General features: G+C 47.0%; 1 protein-coding gene across 1 annotated transcript in view; it reads left to right on the top strand.

Moving 5' to 3' along the window:
- The first annotated feature begins 771 nt into the window (after positions 1–771).
- LOC135915326 (kelch-like protein 10) overlaps positions 772–24786 on the top strand; it is a 33298-nt gene continuing 9283 nt past the window's right edge. Inside the window, exons 1-7 of the mRNA XM_065448362.1 lie at positions 772–1049; positions 3156–3446; positions 4720–5001; positions 8261–8453; positions 20439–20608; positions 21088–21196; positions 23865–24197. Of these exons, the coding sequence (XP_065304434.1) occupies positions 877–1049; positions 3156–3446; positions 4720–5001; positions 8261–8453; positions 20439–20608; positions 21088–21196; positions 23865–24197 (1551 nt within the window). The 5' untranslated portion in view covers positions 772–876. The remainder of the gene's footprint in view (positions 1050–3155; positions 3447–4719; positions 5002–8260; positions 8454–20438; positions 20609–21087; positions 21197–23864; positions 24198–24786) is intronic.

The following is a 24786-nucleotide window of genomic DNA, read 5'->3' as shown; positions in this document are numbered from 1 at the left end:
ACAAGCACCACACGTCACCTTAGGCATTGTGACATCACTGCATAAGCGTCTGACACTAGCATCTGCCTTATCTAGTTCTGCCATTTCGGCATAGCTTGTGAGCGATCTAGTGCATGGACGCAAAAATTGCATGACAATAATGTTGATGCCTTTGTTGTGGATAAGCGCAAGCATTTCATGAAATTACACATTGCATACCATGAAAATAAACGAAATTATACGCGTCGCGCTTAGTTGTGAAGCATTTACGTATCCTTCGCTTCAGATACATTCCAACACGTGTATTGGACCTGTACTTTCTTTTATTGCGAATTCGCAGGAAAACTTTGAGTTTAGTTTCATTCATCAGCAAGCAATCCTGCATGATGGCTCCATTCTTCTTTACCTTGTTTCTGGCCTTTCTTATATTATTCATCTTTAGTTTATTTATTTCATTTTAAATGTACTACATGCTTCTTCTTAATTGCTCCGACAAGGGTATGTCTCCCGCATAGTCTTGGAATCATCATCATCTGCTTCGTCTTCTTCATCATCATCATTAAGAACAACAACAGCAGGATAGACTACGACAAACCAATGTCAGCAGAGCTTGAAGTAGCATGATGGAGCGATAGGCGCTGTTTGGAGAACTGTAAATTTTTATTTGGCTCATTTTAGGGCTTGACCAACTCTTGTGGTGGCTCGCTTCAAAATGCTGTGAGCGTGTCATCACCACCACCACCACCACCACCACCATCATCATCATCATCATCATCATCATCATCGTCGTCGTCGTCGTCGTCACCGAAGGGAAGCGCGAGGAGGGAGCGGCCGCTGGCGCACGGCTGCAACGACGCCAGGCCGGGCTGGTGGGCAGCGGCAGCGCGACCCGTCACGATGGCGGGCAGCTGCGGGGACGGGCCCGACGAGCTGCTGAGCCAGGAGACCCTGGAGGCACTGTGGGACATGCGCGGGGCTGGTCTGCTCTGCGACGGCCTGCTCAAGACCTCGGATGGCGGCGAGTTCCCCGTGCACAGGGTGGTCATGGCCAGCTGCAGCGAGTATTTCAGGTGCGGGGCGATGCCTGTGGCCGCGCACGTTAACTTTTTTTATAGTATTGGTGACATTCGTTATCGCTGGTAGCAAATCTACTCTAATGCTAAATAAGGATCTGGAGATGTGAGCGGTGTCACTGTGTCTGAACCGATGCTAAATAAACGTTGAAGAAGCATTTGTAAATTGTATAGTAACAGCTGCTGTGGACCTTTGGCTTGCTGGTTCATGCGCTGACCAAATTTTATTAGGTGTCCGCCTGAGGACTCATCGGAAGTCTTTCTGATCCAAGTTCTAAGGCAATGACTCAGTGGGCGTTCTACCGAAGCAATTTATGAGGCAGGCTACCCTTGCCGCCACAGAGGTTCCCTTGCCCATTACTTCAACTAGGTGACCTAAGCGACGTTCCACTCCTAGCTTCTCTTATATAGGAGTGGAGAGTACAATTCGTGCTTTCCGCAGAAGCCTGCCTCCTTTTATAATACGCAGTACTCTACCACTTTGTGGTAGGTAGGATCTAATTTCGCATCATTTGATACCTAATCAATGGACAAAGATGTGAACTGTCCGACGAGTGGATGGAACGGAAGGTGGCTCGAGCGGCCAGTCGCACGGCGATTAAAAAATTAAATTATAGAGTTTTTACGTGCCAAAACCACTTTCTGATTATGAGGCACGCTGTAGTGGAGGACTCCGGAAATTTCGACCACCTGACGTTCTTCAACGTGCACCTAAATCTAGCTACATGGGTGCTGTCGCATTTTGCCCCCACTGAAATGCGGCCGCCGAGGCCGGGATTAGATCCCGCGACCTCGTGCTCAGCAGCCTAACACCATAGCCCCTGAGCAACCACGGCAGGAGCACGGCAATTTTGAGTGCAGTGGCGGGCTTCTTTCACGCCGGCAGAAACACCTGTATATAGCACGTCTTCAGGAACATCATATAACACATCATATAGCACGTCTTGAGCTGTATCAGGAGTTTTACATGTTGTTCTAGAATTTTCTCATCGACAGTTTTAATTTAATTATAATATTTGAGACGCTCATTAATTATTTATACAAATTACCTAATTTGGTGGAATGAAACTTGAGTATCCTCAAGCGAAGGCAAACATCATTACCTTTGTTCTGTCCAGCGACGTGGCATTTGCAAATCTTTAAAGTTTGGCTAATGTTAGCTGGGACACCCTGTATATTTTAGGTAGAAGTGTGGTGGCAGCAAAAAAAAAAGAGGGTTTGCAATTGTCGCTAGCAACAATGCACTGGGTGCACGAATAGAGAAGATAGAAAAGGACAGTCTTCCTATTCGAAAATACCTAAACAGCTAGATAAATAATCAAACTATACAGCGTATTACGTAATAACGTAATACGCGGTATAGTCTTAATGTCATTGTAATGTAATATTTTAATGTCATTGTAATGTAATTTTTAATGTTACGTATTAACGTGACATTAGAAATTAATTAAGCTGTGAGGTTTTACGTGCCAAAACCACGATCTGATTATGAGGCGCACCATAGTGGGAGGCTCTGGATATTTTGACCACCTGCGGTTCTTTAACGCGCACCTAAATTTAAGTACACGGGTGTTTTCGGCCTCATTGAAAGTCTACCGCTGGGGCCGGGATTCAATGAATAAATTCGATGATTCGAAGAATAACGTGACATTATGCTAGGTTGTCCTAACATGCTCGATGTTAATTTTGTTACTTCATTGCCAAGATCATCAGCGTACACCAAGACTGATTTCGTAATCTCGGAGTTGATGGGCATGAAAGGTAGTCAGAGATTTTCGACAATTTTCAACCACGAACATTATCGTCCATTTATTAGTTTTATACCGTTTTCTACAATTCTCTATATGCTTCTCCAACCGAACTGTGTGACTGTAGATCTGCGGCAACAATAGTATTGAGCGTGGGCGATTTATCAGAATTGTTCTGGAGCTTGCAGGCGACTGACGGGATTGCATATGCCATGTTTGTTGGCTTGACCACTTGCATGCCACTACGGATGGGGCTGCAAACACAATGGTGCTAGCAGTTGGTGCCCGACAGCTGTGGACCAAAGCTGCAGCTTGGCTTAAGTCATGCCTCTCACGGAAATTCAATGCCTTTCAGGGCACTTTTCGGGAGCCCCCTGAACAAGGTTCCGCGCACAGAGGTCTTGGTGCCCGGAGTGTCCAAGGCGACTATGGCCATCATCGTGGAGTTCGCGTACAAGCGTGTCACGTGGGTGGGCTGCGACAACGTCGAGAGCCTTCTGGAGGCGGCCGACTACCTCTGCGTCATGGGCATGGTCAAGGACTGCTGCGACTTCCTGCTTTCCATCATGGCGCCCGAGAACTGTATCTCCATCCACAACGTGGCCAAGCTGTACAACTGTTTCGACCTCACCGCCAAGGCATATAAGTGAGTTGAGATAACCAGTAACCATTAGAAAGTGTTTTCCAAGTCAGGCGCCTTATGGGACGATGTGCTCTGCTATACTGTTTCTCTAGAACCTACGTACTACTGGCTTAGGTTAGAAAGCTTGGTTGAATGGTAAAGACTATGGAGGCTCATTGTGTTGCAATCTGACTTAATGCGTACTCCACAAAGAACTCAGCATAAAAGCAGCTCATATAAGCACAGACAATGCGTGGCGTCGTGCCTGACGTCAGCACGAACAGCGCTAAGGTATGTGGATATTTTCGCGTTAAATAAAGATAAATAACGGCCGATCCAACGCACTTGTCGGAATCAAGTTTAAGAAAAATTTATTTGAACATGTTCAATTTGATTCTGTAGAAAGGGACACATGACGCTTGCAATCTTACTTTATTTATAATCCGCGCAAAGGCCTGTTGACGTTCTTCTTACAACGTGGAAGCTTCAAGAAACTCCTGCATTGTAGTACAAACACGGGCAACCCGCCATGTAGCTCATAACTGGTGCTTCTTTTCGTGCTCCTGAAAGGGCACCAGCTTATGCCTAGCGTTTTCTAAGCGTGCGTTTCGGCTACGGCTGCCATCTAACCGCTGCTTCGTACGTGCTATGCCGGCACCTTTTCATTCTTACTGCTACTGGGCGTCGGTATGTTCAGTCCACTTTATCCAGAAAACCCACACTCCCCCAAACACCCATATTGAATGATCTTATAATAACATACGAGTTTCTTTGAAAAAACTCGAGTGCTTCCATAGATCATAGGGTATGATTAGATATGGAAGGTATGGGTGCATATGTTCTTTTTTCCTATGTATTTTTTCTGAGAGGCAGTCGTGTCACTCGGTTTGCCACGGGCCCACATATGACGTCACAGGCTCCTGCGTGGTAGTTTTGATCTTTGAGAATGGAAGTAACCGTTTAACGTGTTTACTACTGACTGTTACTGTTCGTAGCAAGATATAATTTCAGCCGACTACTTATCTTTACGTGCTCACTTGATAGCGGGCTGTGACGCAGCGAAAGAAGGGTATGCCTGTATAGAAATGGCAACGCTGTATCAGTGGAGTGATAACCTGTGTATCGCCTTCCTTCGTTGCGGTGGCAAAGGTAGTGGTTGTTGCGAACTGACGACTAAACAAACGTGCATGGACAGCTCGTTTCGGAGCTCGTGACTACAAAAATCACGGTGAAATGCGGGGACATTCACGCAGTCAACCACGTGGGCCTCGTTTGGCCTCTGTCGCTTGTCTTGCAGCTACTTGATGCAGCACTTCATCGAAGTGTCGAAGCGCAGCGAGGAGCTGCTCAGCCTGGAGATCGACGAAGTGGAGGCCATCCTCTCCGACGAGAACCTGAACGTCATCAAGGAGGAGACCGTGTGGAAAGCGGTGGTGCGCTGGATCGAGTTCGATCCCGCCAACCGGCAGCAGCACATTGCCCGGCTGCTCCGATGTGTGCGCACGGGCCTTGTGGACACGAACTTCTTCGTGGAGAAGATCAAGTCGCACAAGTTCGTCTCGGACAACGAGTCCTGCAGGTGCGCACCTCGATCGATACCGCGGGAACGCTTAGAAGGCGTTGGGCTACACACACGGCTTACTTGCGATACGTGGCTGGTACTCACGGAATGATTGATATGCTAATGTGTTTCATGAAAATGAACGCCAGCGACAGCGTGCGATTTACTATTTGCTAAGGTGTGGGGCTAATAACAAGCAAATATTGTTGTCAATTTCATCACGGATTTTCCGTATCTTGCTCGTGGAGCGTTTTGATGCAGTGAAAGAACTAAGTGCAAAGCCTGGAGCCAAAGTACATTAGTATGAAATGTCCACGTTTAAAACGAATCAAATAGTCCTGCGTGTTTGGCTACGACCTCTAATATTTTGAAGAGTTTGCTGTTGGGCTAATTGGTTCGCATCTCTAAATTTAAAAACTAGGCTCGGAAACGGGACAAGAAAGTAGGGCACTGTTTCACTTTCTTTTTTCAATTCCTGGTACTATTTCGGAATTTCAAATACCTTTATTCGTAAGTTGACATAACGATTTTTGTGTGCTTGCGGGCCGGTTGTTTCAGCCAAGCTTGTCTCTGCTTTTCAAAAGTAAGAGAGTAAAGGCGAAATGACCGTGTCTTGACTAATTAGTTCATAATAATTTAGCTTCATCGCACTCTACGAGCAGCACGGCAAAAGCGGGCCAATGAATTCTGGTTAAAGGACATTCCGATTTAGTAAAAATCCTGAGACTAGCTCCTATATTAGAATACCTGTTCCCAAAGCTTTCTGAATTGAACCTATCCTTCTTCACACGAAGAACGTATGAAGTTCCAAACAGAAAAAACGAAAGCAAAGATTGTAAAAAAAAACGAAAGAAACCTGTTCTACAAATGTAACTTGTCGCTCGCTTCGTGGACAGATTTGCCGAAGGTTTGGTTAGTCTAAGGATTCGTAGTGAATTGCCATGTCTTGAGTAGCGACAGGCCCACATTTCGCATTGGCAACATGGGCGCTGGGCTTGGAAACGGGAAATTGAAGGGTGGTATTTAAGTGTATGAAGATGTTACGCGTGAATATGGCGCCTGAGCCGCAAATCTTGGCGAGCAAAAGATTTTGTTCTTGTTGAGTCCTTTACATCCATCCGTCCATCAAACAAACAAAGCATGATGATGAGAGAAGACGTACGCACTGTGGCCCCAAGGTATGGGTTGAAAAAGTGATGCACATTTAAAAAGCAAGTGTGTAATACATATCGAGACGTTTTTACCTGAGCCTGGTCTTTAGCAACACACACACACACACACACACACACACACACACACACACACACACACACACACACACACACACACACACACACACACACACACACACACACACACACATACACACACACACACACATATATATATATATATATATATATAAATATATATATATATATATATATAAATATATATATATATATATATATATATATATATATATATATATATATATATTTATGTATATATATATACACTCCGGAACGTCTGCCGTTCTTGAAGAGCCTTTGATATGCGGAAGCAATGAGGTGTGCAACAAACATGGACAAAGTGTATGGAATCAGAGCATTTCCCTTTTCAAAAGTCCGCGTATACAGTTCATTTCACTGCTGAACCCGTTTTACTCATGAAATTTCCAGCTGAATTGGAACATGACAACAAATAGTTGCAGAGAAGCAAGCATTTTACTTCAATTCAATAAAGTATTTAGCTTTCGTCATTCCACTATAATAGGCGAGGGAAAACGTATCGAATTGCCTGCTAATAATTTTATTTTTGTAGTTACCGCCTTTTTTGGGTAACAGGAAAAGTTTGAATTATGAATAAGTTGTAGCCTCGCGGAGGAAGAGTGGCTGGCGATTATGGGGGCGTAAGCAGGACTTCACTGCAGGCTTAGGTTGCGTGAAGTATAGCTGCGTTTTTTTAATTAGGTCTGGAAGAATTATAGATAAATATATATTTGCGGAACAATCACAGTTCTTTTGGATCCCTCGTTTACTGATCTACCAACTGCCCAAACAGACTCATATTGTTGTTTGGGAAGTTTTGTAAGGATGCGTGGTCGCCAGTCCCGTACAGCCGTCTAGAGCGCAGAACACGGCAGTTCTAGATGCACTGCGCCCGCCGCGGAAGGACAGAAAAACACCCACATATAAGCACAGCAGAGAAGTGGCTACGTCAGGCGGCTCGACTGATGACTGTAAAAGCGTCGTACAAAATACACGGAATTATCAGTTCCGGCGGCGTTTTGTCTACGTTTTAAAATAACGAGATGCTGATTCATATATATATATATATATATATTCCATAAACAATGGTTAAATTTGTTACTTTTCACTTTTCCTTCCCGTTTGGCTGTTGCCGTAGCCTTCTGCCTTAGTACATCACTTGGTTTCTCCTTTCCTTGCGACACCTGTTTCCAGCCGCCAATCTTGCGCGAAAAATGCTGTACAATTACGGTAAACCCGACGAGGTAACGGGTGACAGTCATATTGCTTATCGGTTTAAGGGTTATTGCAGGGCTTGATCTTGGACGCTGCCTGGCATTATTTTTCACTTTATCTAACCGATATCCCTCGTATACGGTCCTGAGTATCTGCCACCGTCGCGGCGAGCTGTCACTCGAGGAAATAAGGAAGCGAAGGGAAAAGTTAAACGCAGCTGGTGTTTTCTCCCGCCACAACTGGTGCTACGAGTATACAGACCAGCTGATCACGAAACGAATCCATTTCCTGGATCAGTTAAAAGAAGGAAGGGTTAACTAACGTAGCAACAACGATGCATGTGACCATTGAATAGACGGTGACAACTGAACGCATCTCGAGTTAATAGCGCTGGCACCGAAGAGGAGAAAACTGGCCTTCACATCCCAGGAGTTACCGATAACTACCGCCATCCAAAAGGAGTGAAAAAGGCATGAAATGTTGACCGCGGAATTGCTGTCAAGGCTCAACTTTCATTTTGCGGAGCTTTAGGAATGGGTGTGAGGGCTGGTGGCGTGGGTGGGGGGTCTAGCCGCTTAATTTTGTAGAGGGCCCGGGCCCCTCGAAATTAATTTTATATAACGGATAGCAACCGGTAATGTAGCAAGCGATGTCCACCAAAAAGTTCTATGTCCGTGTCGTGGTCGTCGCGCTGCCATTCTCGACAGTTACAAAGGATTCCACGCCTGATGTCGGTGAATGTCAAGTCCGTGAGTTTACGTTCGAGCGACGGGCTTGGAAGCGCGACGCTCTTTTCTTCATCTCTCGCACAGGCCTATGGTAATCGACACGCTGCGGTTTCTGTACGACCTGGACGTGGTGGTGCACAACGACGAAGTGCCAACGCCCATGTTCGCGCGACCACGCATACCGCACGAGGTGATGTTCGTCATCGGCGGCTGGATGGCGGGAGGACCCACTGCCTACATCGAGAGCTACGACACCAAGGCCGACAGGTGGATCAAGGTTGGTAAAGGCATCACGGCTTGCTCTCATCGACGGTTGGAGGAGCAGCAGACACTTCGCGTCCACGCAGGTGGTTGTCGGCAACTCTGTTTTCCTTCGTGGCATACTCCAGGCCAGCTTCACTCTGGCGAACACGCTTGTTGTAGCTGGTGACAGAGTGACTGCCCTAGAGCAAATGCACAACAATGATTATTTCAGAGACAACGAACCATATATATATATATATATATATATATATATATATATATATATATATATATATATATATATATATATATATATATATATATATATATATATATATATATATATATATATATATATATATATATAGAGAGAGAGAGAGAGAGAGAGAGAGAGAGAGAGAGAGGCTGTGTGCCTATGTCGTAACACCACAAAAGCGCGAATAATATTTGACACGTGTTAGCATAGCACTTCCATGCATATTATGCCACTTCTCCCTGTTTTTATAAAACTAGTCTTTGCATGGGTCTTTGTCAGGTAGACCTCCGCAAGACTGGCGGGCTTGGGGGGACAGAGAGCCTGTTCGGCTGGGAGGGATGGAGGTTTTGTGGAAGGAACAGGCACGGCGCTAGTTGGTTCTGGAGTGGCCGAACTGGACCGGCCTTCTCGCGTTGACGTCGGCCGATTCTTATTGTCCGGGCTGACGTGAAGCGAGTCGGGAGCCTCTGCTTTTGGGGCCATGGGTGACATAGGCACCCAACGGAAAATTTGGTCCAAGTGACGCCAGGCTAGGCCGTCTGTAGTGTCGATCGTTACCAGCCGTGAACGCTCGGTGCACTTGACGATGCCTGGACGCCAACGGCTCCTTTGGCCAAAGTTGCGCACCCACACCTGGTCGCCGGACTGGAATCTGGGTGGCGGCGAGAAACGTCTAGGTAGAAAAGGGACACAAACATTCAAGCGGGAAAGAATTTGGTAGGTCAGGAGCATTTCTGAAGGGGACTTGCCACACGGTAGTGGGGTACGCCTAGCAGCACTCGCGCTAGTTATATTCCGGGATCGTTCCCCATCGAATGCTTGACAAGGCCATCCTTTATTGTGCGGACCCTTCCCGCTGCCAGACCATTAGAATGTGGGTGGCACGGCGCAATGCGTAGATGAGTTATGTTGTTGGCAGTCCCGAACTGGGAAAACAGCTGACTTGTAAACTGAGGCTCGTTATCTGATACAACTATTTGCGGCAAGCCAAAACGAGCGAACAGTTGGCGAAGCCGCGCGATTGTGACTTTCGTGGTCGCCGACCTGTTGGGAACTGCCTCGATCCATTTAGTATGCGAGTCGACGCCTATAAGAACATGCGTCCCTCTATTGGTCAGGCATAAACAATGTGAAGCCTTGACCACATTGTCCCCGTTTCTGGCCAACCAATAGGAGGCGCAGCCAGTGCCTGGCAACATAGCGTTGGCTGCGCTTGTACACATGAGATGCATGAACGTGCAAGGCTTTCGATCTCACCACCCAACCCAGGCCACCAGAACAGCGTCCGAGCCAGTTTTTTCGCCGCAGATACGCCCATGTGTAACCGATGTAGCTCAGCCAGCATGGAGACTCGCGCTTTGCAGGGTACGATGATGCGATGACACAAGTAGTGCAGGCCTAGGCTTGACAGCTCCAGTTTTCTGCACAAATAAGGTTGAAGGTGATTGTGACACGTTGAAAAGAATTTAGGCCATCCATTAAGTACAAAGTGCTGCACAACGCTGATGTATTCAAAGGCGATCGCCAGCGCCAGTATGGCACCCACTGGCACGAACGAGCTGTCGAGGGTCTTTAAAGACAGCACGTGTTCTGGTAAGGTGCCCGATCGACAAGCATCTGGTATCCTCTCGGGCAAGCTGCGGTACTGATATTGGCTTATAAACAGAGCCCATCTCTCAATACGTGCCGAAGCCATTGGGGGCACAGGTCGATCTTGTCGCAGAAGTCCCAGTAGTTGTTGGTGGTTCGTGATGAATACAAACTCGCGGCCCAGCAGGTAGTCTCGAAACTTTCTTACGCCGAACACCAGTGCGAGAGCTTCCTTCCCGAGCTTCTTCTCGGCGTGTGTTAACGCGCGCGAACGGAAGGCCCATTGGGCTTATCCGATTTCCGAATTCGCTGCGAGATTACGGCACCCAAACCCGAAGGTGACGCATCACATTCCAAGCCCACAGGTTGGTTGGCATCGAAATGCGTCCGAGCAGACAAACTCAGACGTGTTTGTTTAGCCATGAGATATGAACTTTCGCGCGCCGTTCCCCAGTACCATTTATGCTCTTTTTCGAGTAGAAGATACAACGGGGCCAACATCGTTGACATGTGTGGCAAGAACCGGTGATAATAAGTGAAGAGACCCAAGAACGAGCGCAGTTCGCTCACATTCGTATGCCATGGTGAGTCGCGTATTGCTGCTAGGTTCTTCTCAAGCGGATGCAAGCCGTATTTGTCGATGCGATGGCCCAGGTAGACGATGACGTCTTTACAAAAACGGCATTTTTCGGCCTTCAGCTTGTACCATTCTCCTGAAGCCCGCACAAAAGATCCCGAAGCACTGAGCCATTATCGTCTTGACGTTCCGCTATCAATACGTCGTCCAAATACACCTGCACGGCTGGAACGCTGGCCAGGGGTGCTATGCAGGATGCGCCGAGTTTCTCGTTCACCCGAGTTTTGCCCGAGTTTGCTCGACGGCAGTCAGTGAACAGAGATAGCGCGGAACGGGCCGAAGGTGCACGCAAAAATATATGTAGACAAAAAGTCGCGTATGACAACATGAGCGCACCCTGCGCGGCACGCTGCTTCCACGTTTCACGCGCAGAAGGCTGCACAACGAAACGCGCCAGCGCCGCGTATTGTTATCAACGGATTATCGCAACTTAGTGATACCGTGACTGCCCCGCAGTCTGTCAGCACACTTGCCGTGAGCCGTTTGCCACGCCTTTCCCGGGCGCGTCCAGGGCGTGCCTCATCTTTCGGGCGCTATCTATCTATCCTCCATCGAATGCGAACGGGGTACATGCGGCGCATTCTTGCACCTACACTTTCACTCAAACGAATACGTTTAAATACGACAAATAAAATAACGCACATTTTTATTTCTTTAGGTATCTGTTTTTCGTTTTCAATGCTAGAAATTTGTGATGACAAACGGAGATCAAGCAAATTATTAAATTTTGCACTTCTTGCCGTGAGTGGCGACAGGGAGGCGAAAGCTCAGAAACGGTACATTGAAGCGGGTCGCACGCACGAGGGCGTTCATACAGTGATAAGTCGCCTAGGGGCGCTGCAGTGCTATTCTCAATAAAGTCGGTCTTCATCCATGAAGGGTCATGGCCACTCTTTCTCTATTAGGGGAATAGAAACGCAGCGCCGCGGTACGGCTTTTAATCGCAGGCGCTTCACTAGGCTATTAAGGCCCCCGCTTCACCAACCAAAAACGACACAACAGCTGTCGCTGTAAAATGGCGGTATGTTATTTTAGAGTGCGTAGTGACGCAGTTCAGTGAAAATGTACCAGTTTATCTTTGTGCGCGAAGCCTCTGCGATACATTGCGAAACGTGCGTGCTTCCCCAGCGACAGAATTCATCGCTTGTCATCGCTTGCCCAGTGAAGGCGCCTCTGAGCGCATGTACGCAGTATATGAGTATGTTGTGCAGTCGAAGGTGCTTGCGGATTACCTCTGCTGGAGCCAGCAGCGATCGCAGATGGATATCGTAACGACACCGCAGCACTCGCATTTTGGCAGGTGAGGGCTCTTGTGTGCAGTTATGAAATCAGATTTCGAACGGAGGGAGGTGTTGGAACTGTTGAGTGCGCAGTGCTTGTGATGAAGAAATGCCATTGCACTGGGCCTAGAAGAGCGAGCGATTCTCGGACGCTGATCGTGTTTACGACGTTGTGGCTCCGTTTCATCACCGATGACAGAGCAGCCATCTGAAACGACTGCTGCAATAAGCACTCCTCAGCATCGTCGTACCCCTCGACGCCTCGACGCCTTGCAACCACCTACAGTGACGTGCCGATAATTATTTACTGTGCGCTACGCGCCGCAATGCAGGCAATGAAACCGTGTTGTGCGGCCATCTCAGCCCGAGAAGATGTATGCCAGCGACAGTCAACGCTTTGTTTTTGATAGTGGTGCTCAGTACATCACCGATGACAGTGCGTTGTGCGTGTTTTATGTCGGCGGTCAAGATTGTTGATGCCTCTCAGCTCGACACCGCGTCGCTGTTGCCGGAAGATGGGCGTGGCCCAACTGTAGTGGGTGCGCGCGCAATAGTTACATGCCTCGCGCGGGGCGTGACCTCTGGTTTTGATTGACAGGCGAACTCGTGCTAAACTCGTACATCGCGAAACCCCCTCCGAGTTCAACTCGGGAACATGGCGGCGGCAGCAGCAGCCTGTTTCATTGCATCCAGCGGCAGCAAGCGTCAGTATGACCGTCCGGACCCGTTCACCTGCATGACCGACGGGGAGTTTCAGCGTCATTTTCGCCTGTCGAAGACATCAGTGTGCTGGCTGTGTGACGAGCTAGGCGAAGACTCTCGTCTGCGGAGACAGCGTGGCGGGCTTCATTCGCTCACCGTCGTAGAGCAAGTCATCTGTGCCCTCCGTTTCTACGGGACTGGGAGTTTTCAGGGAAGCGTCGGCGCCGAGCGTTACATCGGACGCCATCAAACTACTGTTAGCAACTGTGTCAGAGATGTGTCTGACGCGCTTATCGATGCGGCAGTGCGTAAGCGGTGGCTAGCTTTCCAGAATACTGCGGCGGAGCGGGCATATATAAAAGAGTGCTTCCCACTTCGTGGGAACATTACGAACGTAGTCGGGTGTGGCGACGGAACGTACGTAGGAATTAAGGCGCCTTCAATGTCAGCGTTACTGTGATTAACATACTTTTTCGCTGGTTGATCACTTTTTGTCGATTGTTCTACTTATCTGTCAGGGTGCCTTCCAAATGGCTCACTTTCATGGGAAAGGGGTTAAGTATAAATAGATAAATGGATGTCACTAATTGTGTGAAGTAACCTATGAATCCTAATCTCATAAAGAACTTGGGGTTCTTCATTGGGGAAGTTACTAAGTATGCACAATGCTGAATTTTGGTCATGCGTAATCTATCGGCCGCACTATGAAACAGCGAGGCATTGCACAATTTGTTGCAGCGCGAGATGTGGATGTTGCGCCAAGCCGGTTGTGCCTATGCATTTGTGACGAAATGAAAATGCATTGAGAATCTTAGTGTGTTGGCTTGCATGAAGAAAATACTTCAGATTGTTTGCTCTGTTCACTGTCCGATGCATGTGCCAGAGGTTCAGTGCATCTTCTTTTTTTTGGGGGGGGAGCGGCGTTATTCTGGATGGATAAATTCTATATTTTCATCTCATAATGGGGCTCTAATTCTTAAACATTAGAACAATGCACATCCGATACTCTGCAGAACTCTCTGTACGTGAAGATGTCATGAACCACCAAAGCATTATTACATATCGGGAGAAATGTGGTGCAGATGCCAATGAAAAGTGGGTCTTTGACCTACCATGATAAAAATAAAACTTGCAGAGCAAATAGACCATTTGTATAGCTTTAGAGCAATGATTACACAAAACATGATATGCCCAAACAAGTAAACACTTGCCGCATTGTCAAAGTAGGCTGAGCGACATGCAGCATATATTGGCATTGAACATGTCTCGTAACTGTTATTTTTATTGTAAGCCCTCGCTGTCACACCTTTCCCTCCAGCACTGCCTTTACTAAAACGTGGCACTGTCTTTCCATTGGTGACATGATGATAATGGTAACGGCAGCAGCAAGGCTGGGTAATGCTTGCCTCTTTGATTCCTGTGAGTTTAGTGGTGAAGAATATGACACGTTGGTACATACAGCTGTGCTGCAAAAATTTAACATTTGTGATTTTTCGGAGAGCTAATTTGTGTTGAGAAATTTCAAAGATGTGCACCATTGTGGCCTAATAACTAGAGCATTGGTGAGGTTGAAGACGGCGTATTGGTGTAGAAGCTTGAAGTTTAATTGCACAACAGTTCGACGGGACACAAAGAGAAAAACACAAAGCAGAATGCTTTGCTGTGTGTGTTACACTTCTTTGTGTGCCGTTGAATTGTTGTGCGATCCAACTTAAAATAGAGCATTGGGCGTCTTTGGTGCAGGACCGAGGAAGTGTGAGCTATTCGACAACATGCCAGTGCCTTGCCACACACTTATGGAAGTCGGAAGGTTTGCAAACAAAGCTTTGCTTTCAAATCCACCTGCTCATGTAATACCAGCGCTGATTGAAAGGACCATCACACAAAAATAATGGTGAAATCAATGGCCTGCGAAAAGTGTAATTTGTATATAGACACTGTTGACATAATAGGTGCCATACCGGTGCCATAGTAGGTGCCATACCGGCCTCAAAATTGTACTGGACAGAGCAGTTTGTTTCCTATGTGAAGCTCAACCTCCCATTACATGCTGTGCAAATAACCAAGCTCAGTTTGTTTTGACGTGCTACACAACATTGAGTGTAATCTGTTTTTGATTCTAAAGAAGTGCCAAACACCACCTCGTTTTCAAGGACGTCATGGGAATATTTGGCGAGACCTTTTTCAGCCCCTCATAATGGAAGTGTGGCCAGCCAGCTTTGCTTGGATGCCTTTATAGATTTCTGCTCCTGATCATTGTGTGCTATCAAATTGCAGAAGTCTATGCAACTGGTGCAAGGCATTACGTGTTTCTATAGTCGGATAAAACTTTAAGAGGCTGCGGAATCTGCACTTTAAGGCAGGTGAACAGAAGCCTGCACCAATGGGCACGCACTCGAGACTGATATCGTGCCGCCAGACAGACTACTATTGCTCGTTGGAGAGGTACTATTTCTTTAGACGTGTAGGCAATCGGCTGCTGCGCTTTGGTCATCTGGGTGGGGCCTCTCCTGTCTTCTGAAGTTTTATCCGACTGTAAAGGATGCTGCTTTTCATACAACACAAAAGGACAAAGTGTACAATTATTTGGCCTATGAAATGGATACATCAGAAGTGTGCTATGCAAGGGCTTAAGATGTGTGAAATATGGTACATGCAATTATAACACAATGTTAAAGAATATGTGGTATCGAACATGCATGTAATGGCACATTTGAATCGGGGAGTGTTGCAGTCATATGCACAGTCTATAGGTGATAGCATTATCAAGCTCCTGCTGTTTCCTTTCTTCATTGTGAATTACACACACCGTTCATCTTGTGGCTAATGAACACGCACTGTATTCTTGCACATAAAAAGAACAAACAGCATGATGACGTGTATGCTGCATTAGTGTATTTTTTATTTACATGGTCCAAGAGTGGCACAGGTTGTCTTACGTTTTTGCCTATTTTGAAGGGACACCAAGTGCATGTTACAAGTCTCCTAATATGCACAGCACAATGTTTACTGCAATAATTTTATTCATGTTCTTGAATAATAAACAAAATATTAAACTGAAAGCTTCTTTATAAGGTGCCTTCTGTGGGCTCGACAGGAGAGCAGTGAGGGCACCGATACTACTGTTGCGGAGGAGCCCTCTGGACCTTTGCCACACTCTCAAGAGCACGTGCCTGGCGCTCGCCTACTGCCACCAGGCGGTTGAGTGGCTCCAGCAGCAGAATGTTTTGCTGCAAAAAAGTGTATTGGAATGAATCAGCCACTTACAAACCATTATTTACAAAGAAAAATGCTCGTTGCACTATTAGTACTAAGTGCCCTTAAATGTGGAAGCCTCTAGTGTAGTATGCATAGTAAAACAATGCGTTGGGACAACGTTGCTTTATTTTTCAAAACTGGGGTTTTCTTTTTCAGAGCCAATTGTCATGTTGATTAGTGTGCCAGCAGCTGAGGTGGCCCCGCACCTTCACGAGTCTCTACTGTCAGCACCACAAACCTATTTTTGTTCGCTGCAAAACAAATGCCTCACCCTACAATCCCGTCTTATACGAGCTAATTGCATCCTATACCTACAAACATCATATTCTTGTCCCATTACGCAATTTTCTACCATCCTTGGCTGTAGTTCTCTCTCCTTGACATTCATTCTGTAATGCTTATGTAATCACCTGATATGAATTGGCAACAAGTGATCGAATACGTGCATGGCCTGGCTGCCGATTCCTTTCTTTTTTAATCTCAACTAGCATATCAGTTGCCACGGTTTACTACGCCACTGTCTTCCTGCCATAATGATATCTGCAACAATTTTTGTTACTTCGCTTTCTACACAGTCCTTGACATCTCAAGTTTCTTTGTTAACCTCCAGGTTTATGTCCCATATTGCATAACCGGTGGAATGCAATGATTCTAGACTTTTTTCAAGGATATCGGTAACGTGGCGATCACGATTCGGTAATGCCTTCCATGTGCTGTTCAACCCACGAAATTTTTGTATTCCTGCTTTATATCAGTACTTGCTATTGATATTTCACATGGATAAAGATACTCTTCCATAAATTTTGCTAGCTTAATGTCACTCATGAATTTCTGTTGCTTCACCAAGTTAGTGAAGGTTACCTTCATCTATACCATATTTTCGCGGGCCCACTTGCACGTAAAAGCACGAACACTCATTGGTTCTCACTGCCTTCTTTAAACTGCTGGACATTCAGTTCGTTACAACGAAAGTGACTTAATCCGTGCACTCTTATTATGCTAAATATGAAACAGTAGAAATATACTTATCTGCAGTTTGTCGATGTCTCTTTCACTGTGTTGGTAGCGAGATCCATCGTCGGTACCACCTCCTTGTCGCATCGTAGCTATATAGGATGTCTGCCTTTTGCCCACACTATATAATGTTCGTGACGCTCGCAGTCACGCAGAGTGGAGGAACTCAGCGCACTCGCAGAAGCAGCACCGGACAAGTTGTTTCTTCAGCACTTCGCCGTGAACAGTAGGTGCGCGTTGCGATCTTTAAAATCGCCGAAGCTATTGGCAGTCTTACCATGTGCACGGGAAGATTGCCCACGGAGGAACAGAACTATCCAAGAAATAGTGGCCTTCCGCGAGCCTGATCACTACGTCGCGCACTGCAAGCTCGTTGTACGGGTTTGTTTACACTGGGCCTTCTCTGATGCTTAGCCGCCATGCTTGCCCGGTGAATGGATGTGATGACGCCACTACAGCGCTCCCTCGTGGTATAATGCGAAGCGTACTAAATTACAAATTAGTCTAAGACGCATTCAGTGCACATCTCGTAAGCTTCAAAATGCTTCTAAACCACGTTAAAGTAACTAATAATATTGTACTAAATGCATTTGTTTTACAACTTGCTTCTGCATGTAATGCACTCGGTGGAACGACAAACAAGTGAAAGAAGGCACGACCATGCACCGACGGTATGATCACGTGAGCCCCAGTTTGTCGACCGCCCAGTAGGCAACGCCCAAGGAATGATAGCCAGCCAGAGTGAATCTAGATAAACCAATGAAACTGGAGGCTTGTCGAAAGATAAACTGTGTCTCGGTACCATTCGTGCTTTCATCTTGGGGTGTCGCCAGAGCTCGTGAAGATCCCGAGTTTCGCCAAACTCGGCGCATCCTGCATAGCACCCCAGGGCTGTTTTCATGCGCAGCCGAAAAATCGCGGCAGCCGAGGCAACTCTGAATGGAAGACAGTTCTAACAGAACAACCCCTTGTGAAGGTTTATCACGGCCCGCTTCCTCGCCTCGTCATCCAAAGGGAGTTGGTTATGTGAATCCTTAATGTTCAGTATTGTGAAAAACGATCCGCCATGTAGCGACGTGTAAATGTCTTCAATGTTTGGTAAAGGGTACTGCTCAGTTACACAGGCAGCATTGATTGTGGTTTTGAAATCGCCGCAGATGCGAAGGGACCCAACTTTCTTCAGTGCTGGTACGATTGCCACCGCCCACTCAGAATGTGCTATGGGCGATAATATGCCTTGCTCCACTAAATGGTCAAGCTGCGATTCCACCTTTTCCCGAATAGCATGAGAGTGACAGCGCCTTGTGGAACTTTGGTTGGATGCCCTCTCGAATGTGGTATTTCACAGGTGGCCCCTGAATGTTTCCAAGGCCTGGCTCGAAAAGAGGAGAAAGCTCGGTCCAGAGGGTGTCGCGATCGGCTGACGTCGATTGAACTGTAGCGAGAAAACCGGATGGCAGACGCGAAAACACTTGAATTAAGTCTCTACGGCAAAGGCTGGGACCCGAACATGTTATAACAATCAGTGTGGCAGGCACATCCTTCCCCGCAACATGGGCTCGAAGGTGCAGTTCACCGAATATGCCTAGCTTGCCCATGTAAAAGCTGAGCGTCAGTTTGCATTTCGATAAGCGTGGTCAACTCAAACGGTGCTTTAGATACCCCTCCTGCAGAATGATAGAAAACGGTGATCCCGCGTCGCTAATTCTGTTCAAGGGCACGCCACCCCAGCGGATAACTCTGTGGAACGCGTGGAGCAAACATTTCTTTTGTCGTGATTCGCTGAATGTGAATACTGTTAAAATGTCGCTTTCCTCCGTTTCTGATACAGCGCTCTCGTAATGAACTGCGTTAGCTACGTCATCGTGCCTACGAGCTTCCCGGAGCACCAAGTGGGAGCGGCATTTCCTTGCGAAATGACCAGTCTTCCGACAGTGAAAACACTGCGCTCTTTTCTGCGGACCGTCGCTTGCTTCGTGATCGTAGTTATCGCAGCGTGCGCAACACTGCTACACTCGCTACACTGCTTTCTCGCTACACTGCACACCGCTACCTAATTATCAGGTCTGGTCATGGCGCTTACTTCCAGTGCGGCTGTCTCTGTCGCTGTGGCAATCGTTTCAGCTTGGGCAAATATGAGCTCACTTCTTTCAAGAAGCGTCTGCTTCACCGCATGATTTCGTATGCCACAAACAATGCGGTCCCGTAACATGCGGTTCAAGCTGGTGCCGAAGTTACACTTTTACGCAGCCTTGCGTAGCTCAACAACATAGTCCTGGGCAGATTTGTTTGCAGCCTGGTACCTTGTAAAGAACTTGTAACTTGCGGCAACCTCATTTTACTTCGGCCCATAGCAGTCATTTAGGAAGGTAAGTGCTTCCTTGTAACATAGACCATTTACTTTCCGGGGGGCGCAGTGTCCAGCAAGAATGCCTACCGTCTTCGTTGACAGTGTCGAAACCAAGAGGACCCTTTTATTATCATTTGTCTTAATATAATCCGCGTGAAAGACTGCCTCCACTCGAGTCAAGTAAATATCCAACTTATCTTGATTTTCGTCTAAACATGGGGTACCGATGTTCGTAGCCAGGGCCATGACCGCCGACGCTCCGTAGAGTCGATTACGTCCAGTACCCAGCAGGGCTCCCAGCACTACCGAGACGCCACTGTTGGTGGCGGGGGCTCCGCGGTATTGTCACCCTCGTCGGCACTAATGTAGCGGGTGACAGAGTGACGGAGACGGCCCAACAGCAACCGCACAACGTTTATTTCAGAGACAACGAACTATATATATATATATATATATATATATATATATATATATATATATATATATATATATATATATATATATATATATATATATATATATATATATATAGGCTGTTTGCCTATGACGTAACACAACAGAACGAATCATGTTTGACACGTGTGAGCACAGCGCTTCCAAGCATTTCATATCAAAAGGGATCGCGGCTTGGTCTGCTCAACGGCTCAAGGAACAGCACACTCTTCGCATTCATGCAGGAGGTTATCGGCAACTCTGTTTCCAGGTCAGCTTTACTCTGGCGAATAACACTCTCGCGATAGAGCAGCCATCGCAGACGGTTGCGACGGTAAAAACTGGAGCAGGGAAGGCGCGATACAAATGCTGTGTCGCTGATGTTGGTTTTTTCTGCGCTTCTCGCGAGACCGTAAACTCATTCCGCTCAGCCCAACGCGGAGCCTTAACGCACCACAGGAAGCCAAGAAGGAGTCGTTGGTATTGTTCCGGACGCACAGGTCGAGGCCGTGGATCCCGAGGGTCCCCGGGCGTACCACAAGTGCGCGGCCATCGGCAACGACATCTATGTCATCGGGGGCTTCAACGGCGAGGACTACTTCAGCAGCGTGCGATGCTTCAATGCGCACACAAAGAAATGGCGGTCTGTCACACCGATGCACGTTAAGAGGTGCGCTTTAGCGTAGTGACATCCGAAAGAAGCGATTGCAATGCGGTTCTCAAAGTTCTCAAAATTCGGCCTACTAAGGGCAGCATTAGAAGTATATAGCGGTTCAATAAACTAGTTAGGAATTTAACAAAGTCGTAAAATGACCGTAAAATGGGTAAAATCAAAGTAGGTAAAGCTCAAATCACGCTGAAAAAGACGTTATATCAATTTTGATACCAAAGATCAGCACTGTGGTTCATGAAGGACGCATTAGAGGAGGGTTTCAAATAGTCAGAGCATTTCAGGTTCTCCAGGAGAACCTAATGATGTTTATACAAGGATGTTTGCATTCCGCCGCCATCAGTTGAGTGGAAAAGCATGGAGGGAAAGCAGCTATTCAGTAACTTCGAAGGTGGAAATAAAAGGTTTGTGAGAAATGCTGCGGAAATCGAATCTCCGCTAAATACTGAAAGGTTAAAACGACCGCTCCGATTTTCCAGGTGTTATGTGAGCGTGGCAGTGCTGAATGAGATAATCTACGCCATGGGCGGATACGACGGTCGTCACAGGCAAAACACAGCAGAGAAGTTCGACCACCGCACAAACCAGGTAACACGCTCTCTATTTTCTTATGCCCTGCATTTGGCTAACAGGTATTTTTGAAAACGTGGGGCTAGCCCTGACAAGCGACCGTTTCACGTTCCCGGAATATCCCGTAGTGGTCGTCCTTCTGTTCCTGGCTTCCGCTATTGCCGTGCGCTTGCATCGCGCCTCGAGTTTCAAAAGAAAATTTTAGGTATAGTGATTGAGGGCCAAAATAATCAATTATGACACTACGTTAAAGTGGTTACACATTTAAGCCACTAACTGAAATGTGACGATTGCCAACGAGATAGGCCCTAGCTAAACAGTTTCGCCGTGATGTTCGCAGTCAAGACAATCCAGATTAGGGCACGCCAGATTAAATGTTTTCACTTTAGTAATATGAACATCGACAAGCCACCTCAAAAATTGCGGCGAGTTGTGATTAAATATTTTCCATTGATGTGAGAATATTTGAATCACCATTTCTCTCATTTGAATGTTCAGTTCAGCTAAGATCTGGTGCAATTTGAGAACCGCATTTTTTGTCGGCGTCTCCATGCTTTTTAACTCTGAGCTTATAGGCGCCCAAACTATACTTAAACTTTTGGGTAAGGGACGAATGACAGCCCAAACCCTAAGTTTGGATTCTCTGTAGTTTGGTTTAGTGCTACTGCCTATAGTGCGTATTAACAACCACCTGCAAAATATGGTCAGATATAATTAGATGGATGTTGCTACGGCAACTAACGCCACTAAAACTGGCGTATAGTGGGTACATATGCGCGATATAAAGTCTTGGAGTCTCGCTGATCGTTTAGGACGTGTTGAGAATATTGGCTTGGCTAATTGAGACGCCAGGTCATGGTCTGTGCATACCGATGATTCATTTGGCAGAGATTTGTGCGTTGCACCCCCACCTCCACACACTCACACACACCTCTTTTTGCTAGTCGCATTCTTCCATTGTGTTTTTGTATTTAATTAACGGAAGTACCTAGTGGCATTTCAGAGTACCTTTAATTGGGAGATTTTGCTCGCACTTGTCCCACTTCATGGCATGGTTACGCTAGCGATTGCACGGACGCACTACTACACTCGGGACAAATAACGAAGTAGAACTTACTTGCTATAGTAGTCAAGTAGTCGCAGATCTTAGCTCCCGCGGTTCTTTATTTATTTAGGCTAGTATCAGGCAATCGGACTGCAAATGAATGAATCGGAGTTTAGCAATTAAATAATAGAGAGCACAGCATGCCTAGCAGCGGCCTTGAACTGAAGGTCGGACACGCAAGAACACATGCCAGCTTACGGCTACTAAAGCTCTGCTGGGGTTTATGAGAACATCACGATCTTAGTTTCCTTAAGGGCCAGTTCACATGCTATTCGATACGAGCCCCCACTTTTCGCAGTGTCGATGCCGACTGAGATTTCCAGCTGTTAAGGGGCGGGCATCCCTAAGCATCCCTGTATGACTAGTGGTGCACTTGTCCTTATGTGCAACACAAGAAATGCTCGCGAGGGCTGTCAATAAATAATATACCCTGAAAGGGTTTATTGTGTCACCGACTCTGACTATGTTTGGCATGTGATGTAAACTCCCGAAATGGGAAAATCCACCTGCATCTCCGGTGTGAGTGCGATCGGACTTTGGTCCTTCTTATAGGATGCATGGTTATATATCCCGGTCCGCCAACATGGTCGTCTTTGCTTAGTTATGCACGGTGTGTGCACTCGTGCGTATCTTTCACCTGTCTTGGCTTTTCCGTCGCCTTTCGTCAGGGCACCTGGTATAGCAGCTGGGCTAGCAGGCTGTTTAACGCGGTGACATCACGCGAGAGTGAACGGCTGCACAAAGCTGCCGCTGCACAGCCTCCGAAATTAGTTGCGCTACCACCGACAATGGTCATGGCGGAGATCTCGGAGGCCATGGTGCCATGGTGCCTGGAGCGTAATTGAAACAACTGCACAGGGCAAGCCGGGGAATGTTTCCGGATTTAGTGCCATTCATTAAGTAACTGCATTTTGCACAGATGCTTACTGTGTACAGGACCTACTGCAAGAAGGTTCAGTTCTGGTTGAGGCCAGTAGAAGGGCTAACAATATTGCACAACGCATCACTGGTGAAACCACGATACCGAAAAACGGTCAGGAGTACGCATGAAAAAGAAATAGAAAATAAAAAAAGAAATTGGTAACATTTGTTCTCAAGTAAGTAGAGCATTAATGAATAAAAGAATAGCACAAGGAAATCACAAGGGCAAATGGTTCACAGATTCTGGGCAGTTATTAATCAGTTATATTGAGAACAAGTTCAAGATGGACTTGCACACATTTTGCAAGAAGCCCAAGCAAATCAGGCAGTAAAATGTGTTATTCGGGGGGAGCAGGTTGGATTGCATTAAAAAAATGTAAAGAAGTTCGGCATGCCATCTTAGGAGTTTGTTCCGCGTAGTCTACAGATACGATGTGAAGTGACTTTATCTAAAAAGAGAGCCACGAAGACAAATTAGTCGCGATCGCTAGTCCCGGATTTAGCCTCTATAAACACCGCGTAAGGCATAGTCGTTTAAATTTTAAATACCCTCGCCTTGTCGCGTTACCTGCGGTCTGGGTTTTCATTCGTGAACAACACACCACCGCGGCCGGCGGCGGTCCCCTCTGTGATCGCGCTGCACTTGTTGGTCGCTCGCAGTGGACGATGATCGCGCCCATGAACATGCAACGTAGCGACGCGTGCGCCGCCTCGCACGACGGCTACGTGTACGTGACTGGCGGATTCAGCGGCAGCGAGTGCCTGAGCTCGGCCGAGCGCTACGACCCGACGGCCGACCAGTGGACCACGATTTCGGGCATGCGGTTTCGGCGCAGCGGGGTCGGCTGCATAGGCTTTCGCAACTGCGTCTATGCGATCGGTGGCTTCAACGGGACCACCAGGCTGGCCTCGGCCGAGAAGTACAATCCGGAGACCAACATGTGGACCAGTCTGCCCAACATGTACACGCCCAGAAGCAACTTCGCCGTGGCCGTGAGTAGTAACACGACCAAGCATCGCAAAGAATAATCGAGCGTTACGCTAATTCGCGAGGTGCAATGGTTCAAACATTGTGCTTGCGGAAACAAAAGCATGTACGAATGAAGTGAGAGGTAGCGCTCTTGTCTCTTATCACGATGCCGTCGCTTTTTTCGCCAGTGCAGGCCGCAAGAAACTGCTGCATTTTTTGATGCTGCAGTCTTATAGGCCCTTATAAGGCCTCTAAGCTTTTTTAAAGTTCGCGGTGTTTTTTTTTTATGCGAGGGCAAATGCCTCAGGGCATACAGGGATATGGGATGGGGGTGAATAAGGATGATTAAATGAATGAAAAAAGATTTGCTGACCTAATGAAGTCCAAGAGGGATCGATAATGTGGTCCCTGCGTCCAAGTAGCGTAATCGCTCGGATTATGAGGCTAGAGTCCCGCAACTGTGAGATGCCGAAGCCTCGTCGGTTTCAGTGCAGGGCAGACCCACAGCAGGTGGTGGATGTCTGCTTCAGCATTTCGCGACTTGCAGAGTGGACACTCAGGAAGAGGATATAACGGGCGAAAGTGCACCACTTCCTAGTCACGGCAGGAGTG

This window comes from Dermacentor albipictus, chromosome 1 (assembly GCF_038994185.2).
Source record: "Dermacentor albipictus isolate Rhodes 1998 colony chromosome 1, USDA_Dalb.pri_finalv2, whole genome shotgun sequence".
NCBI classification, from domain to species: domain Eukaryota; kingdom Metazoa; phylum Arthropoda; class Arachnida; order Ixodida; family Ixodidae; genus Dermacentor; species Dermacentor albipictus.
This window is presented reverse-complemented; position numbering and strand designations above follow the sequence as displayed.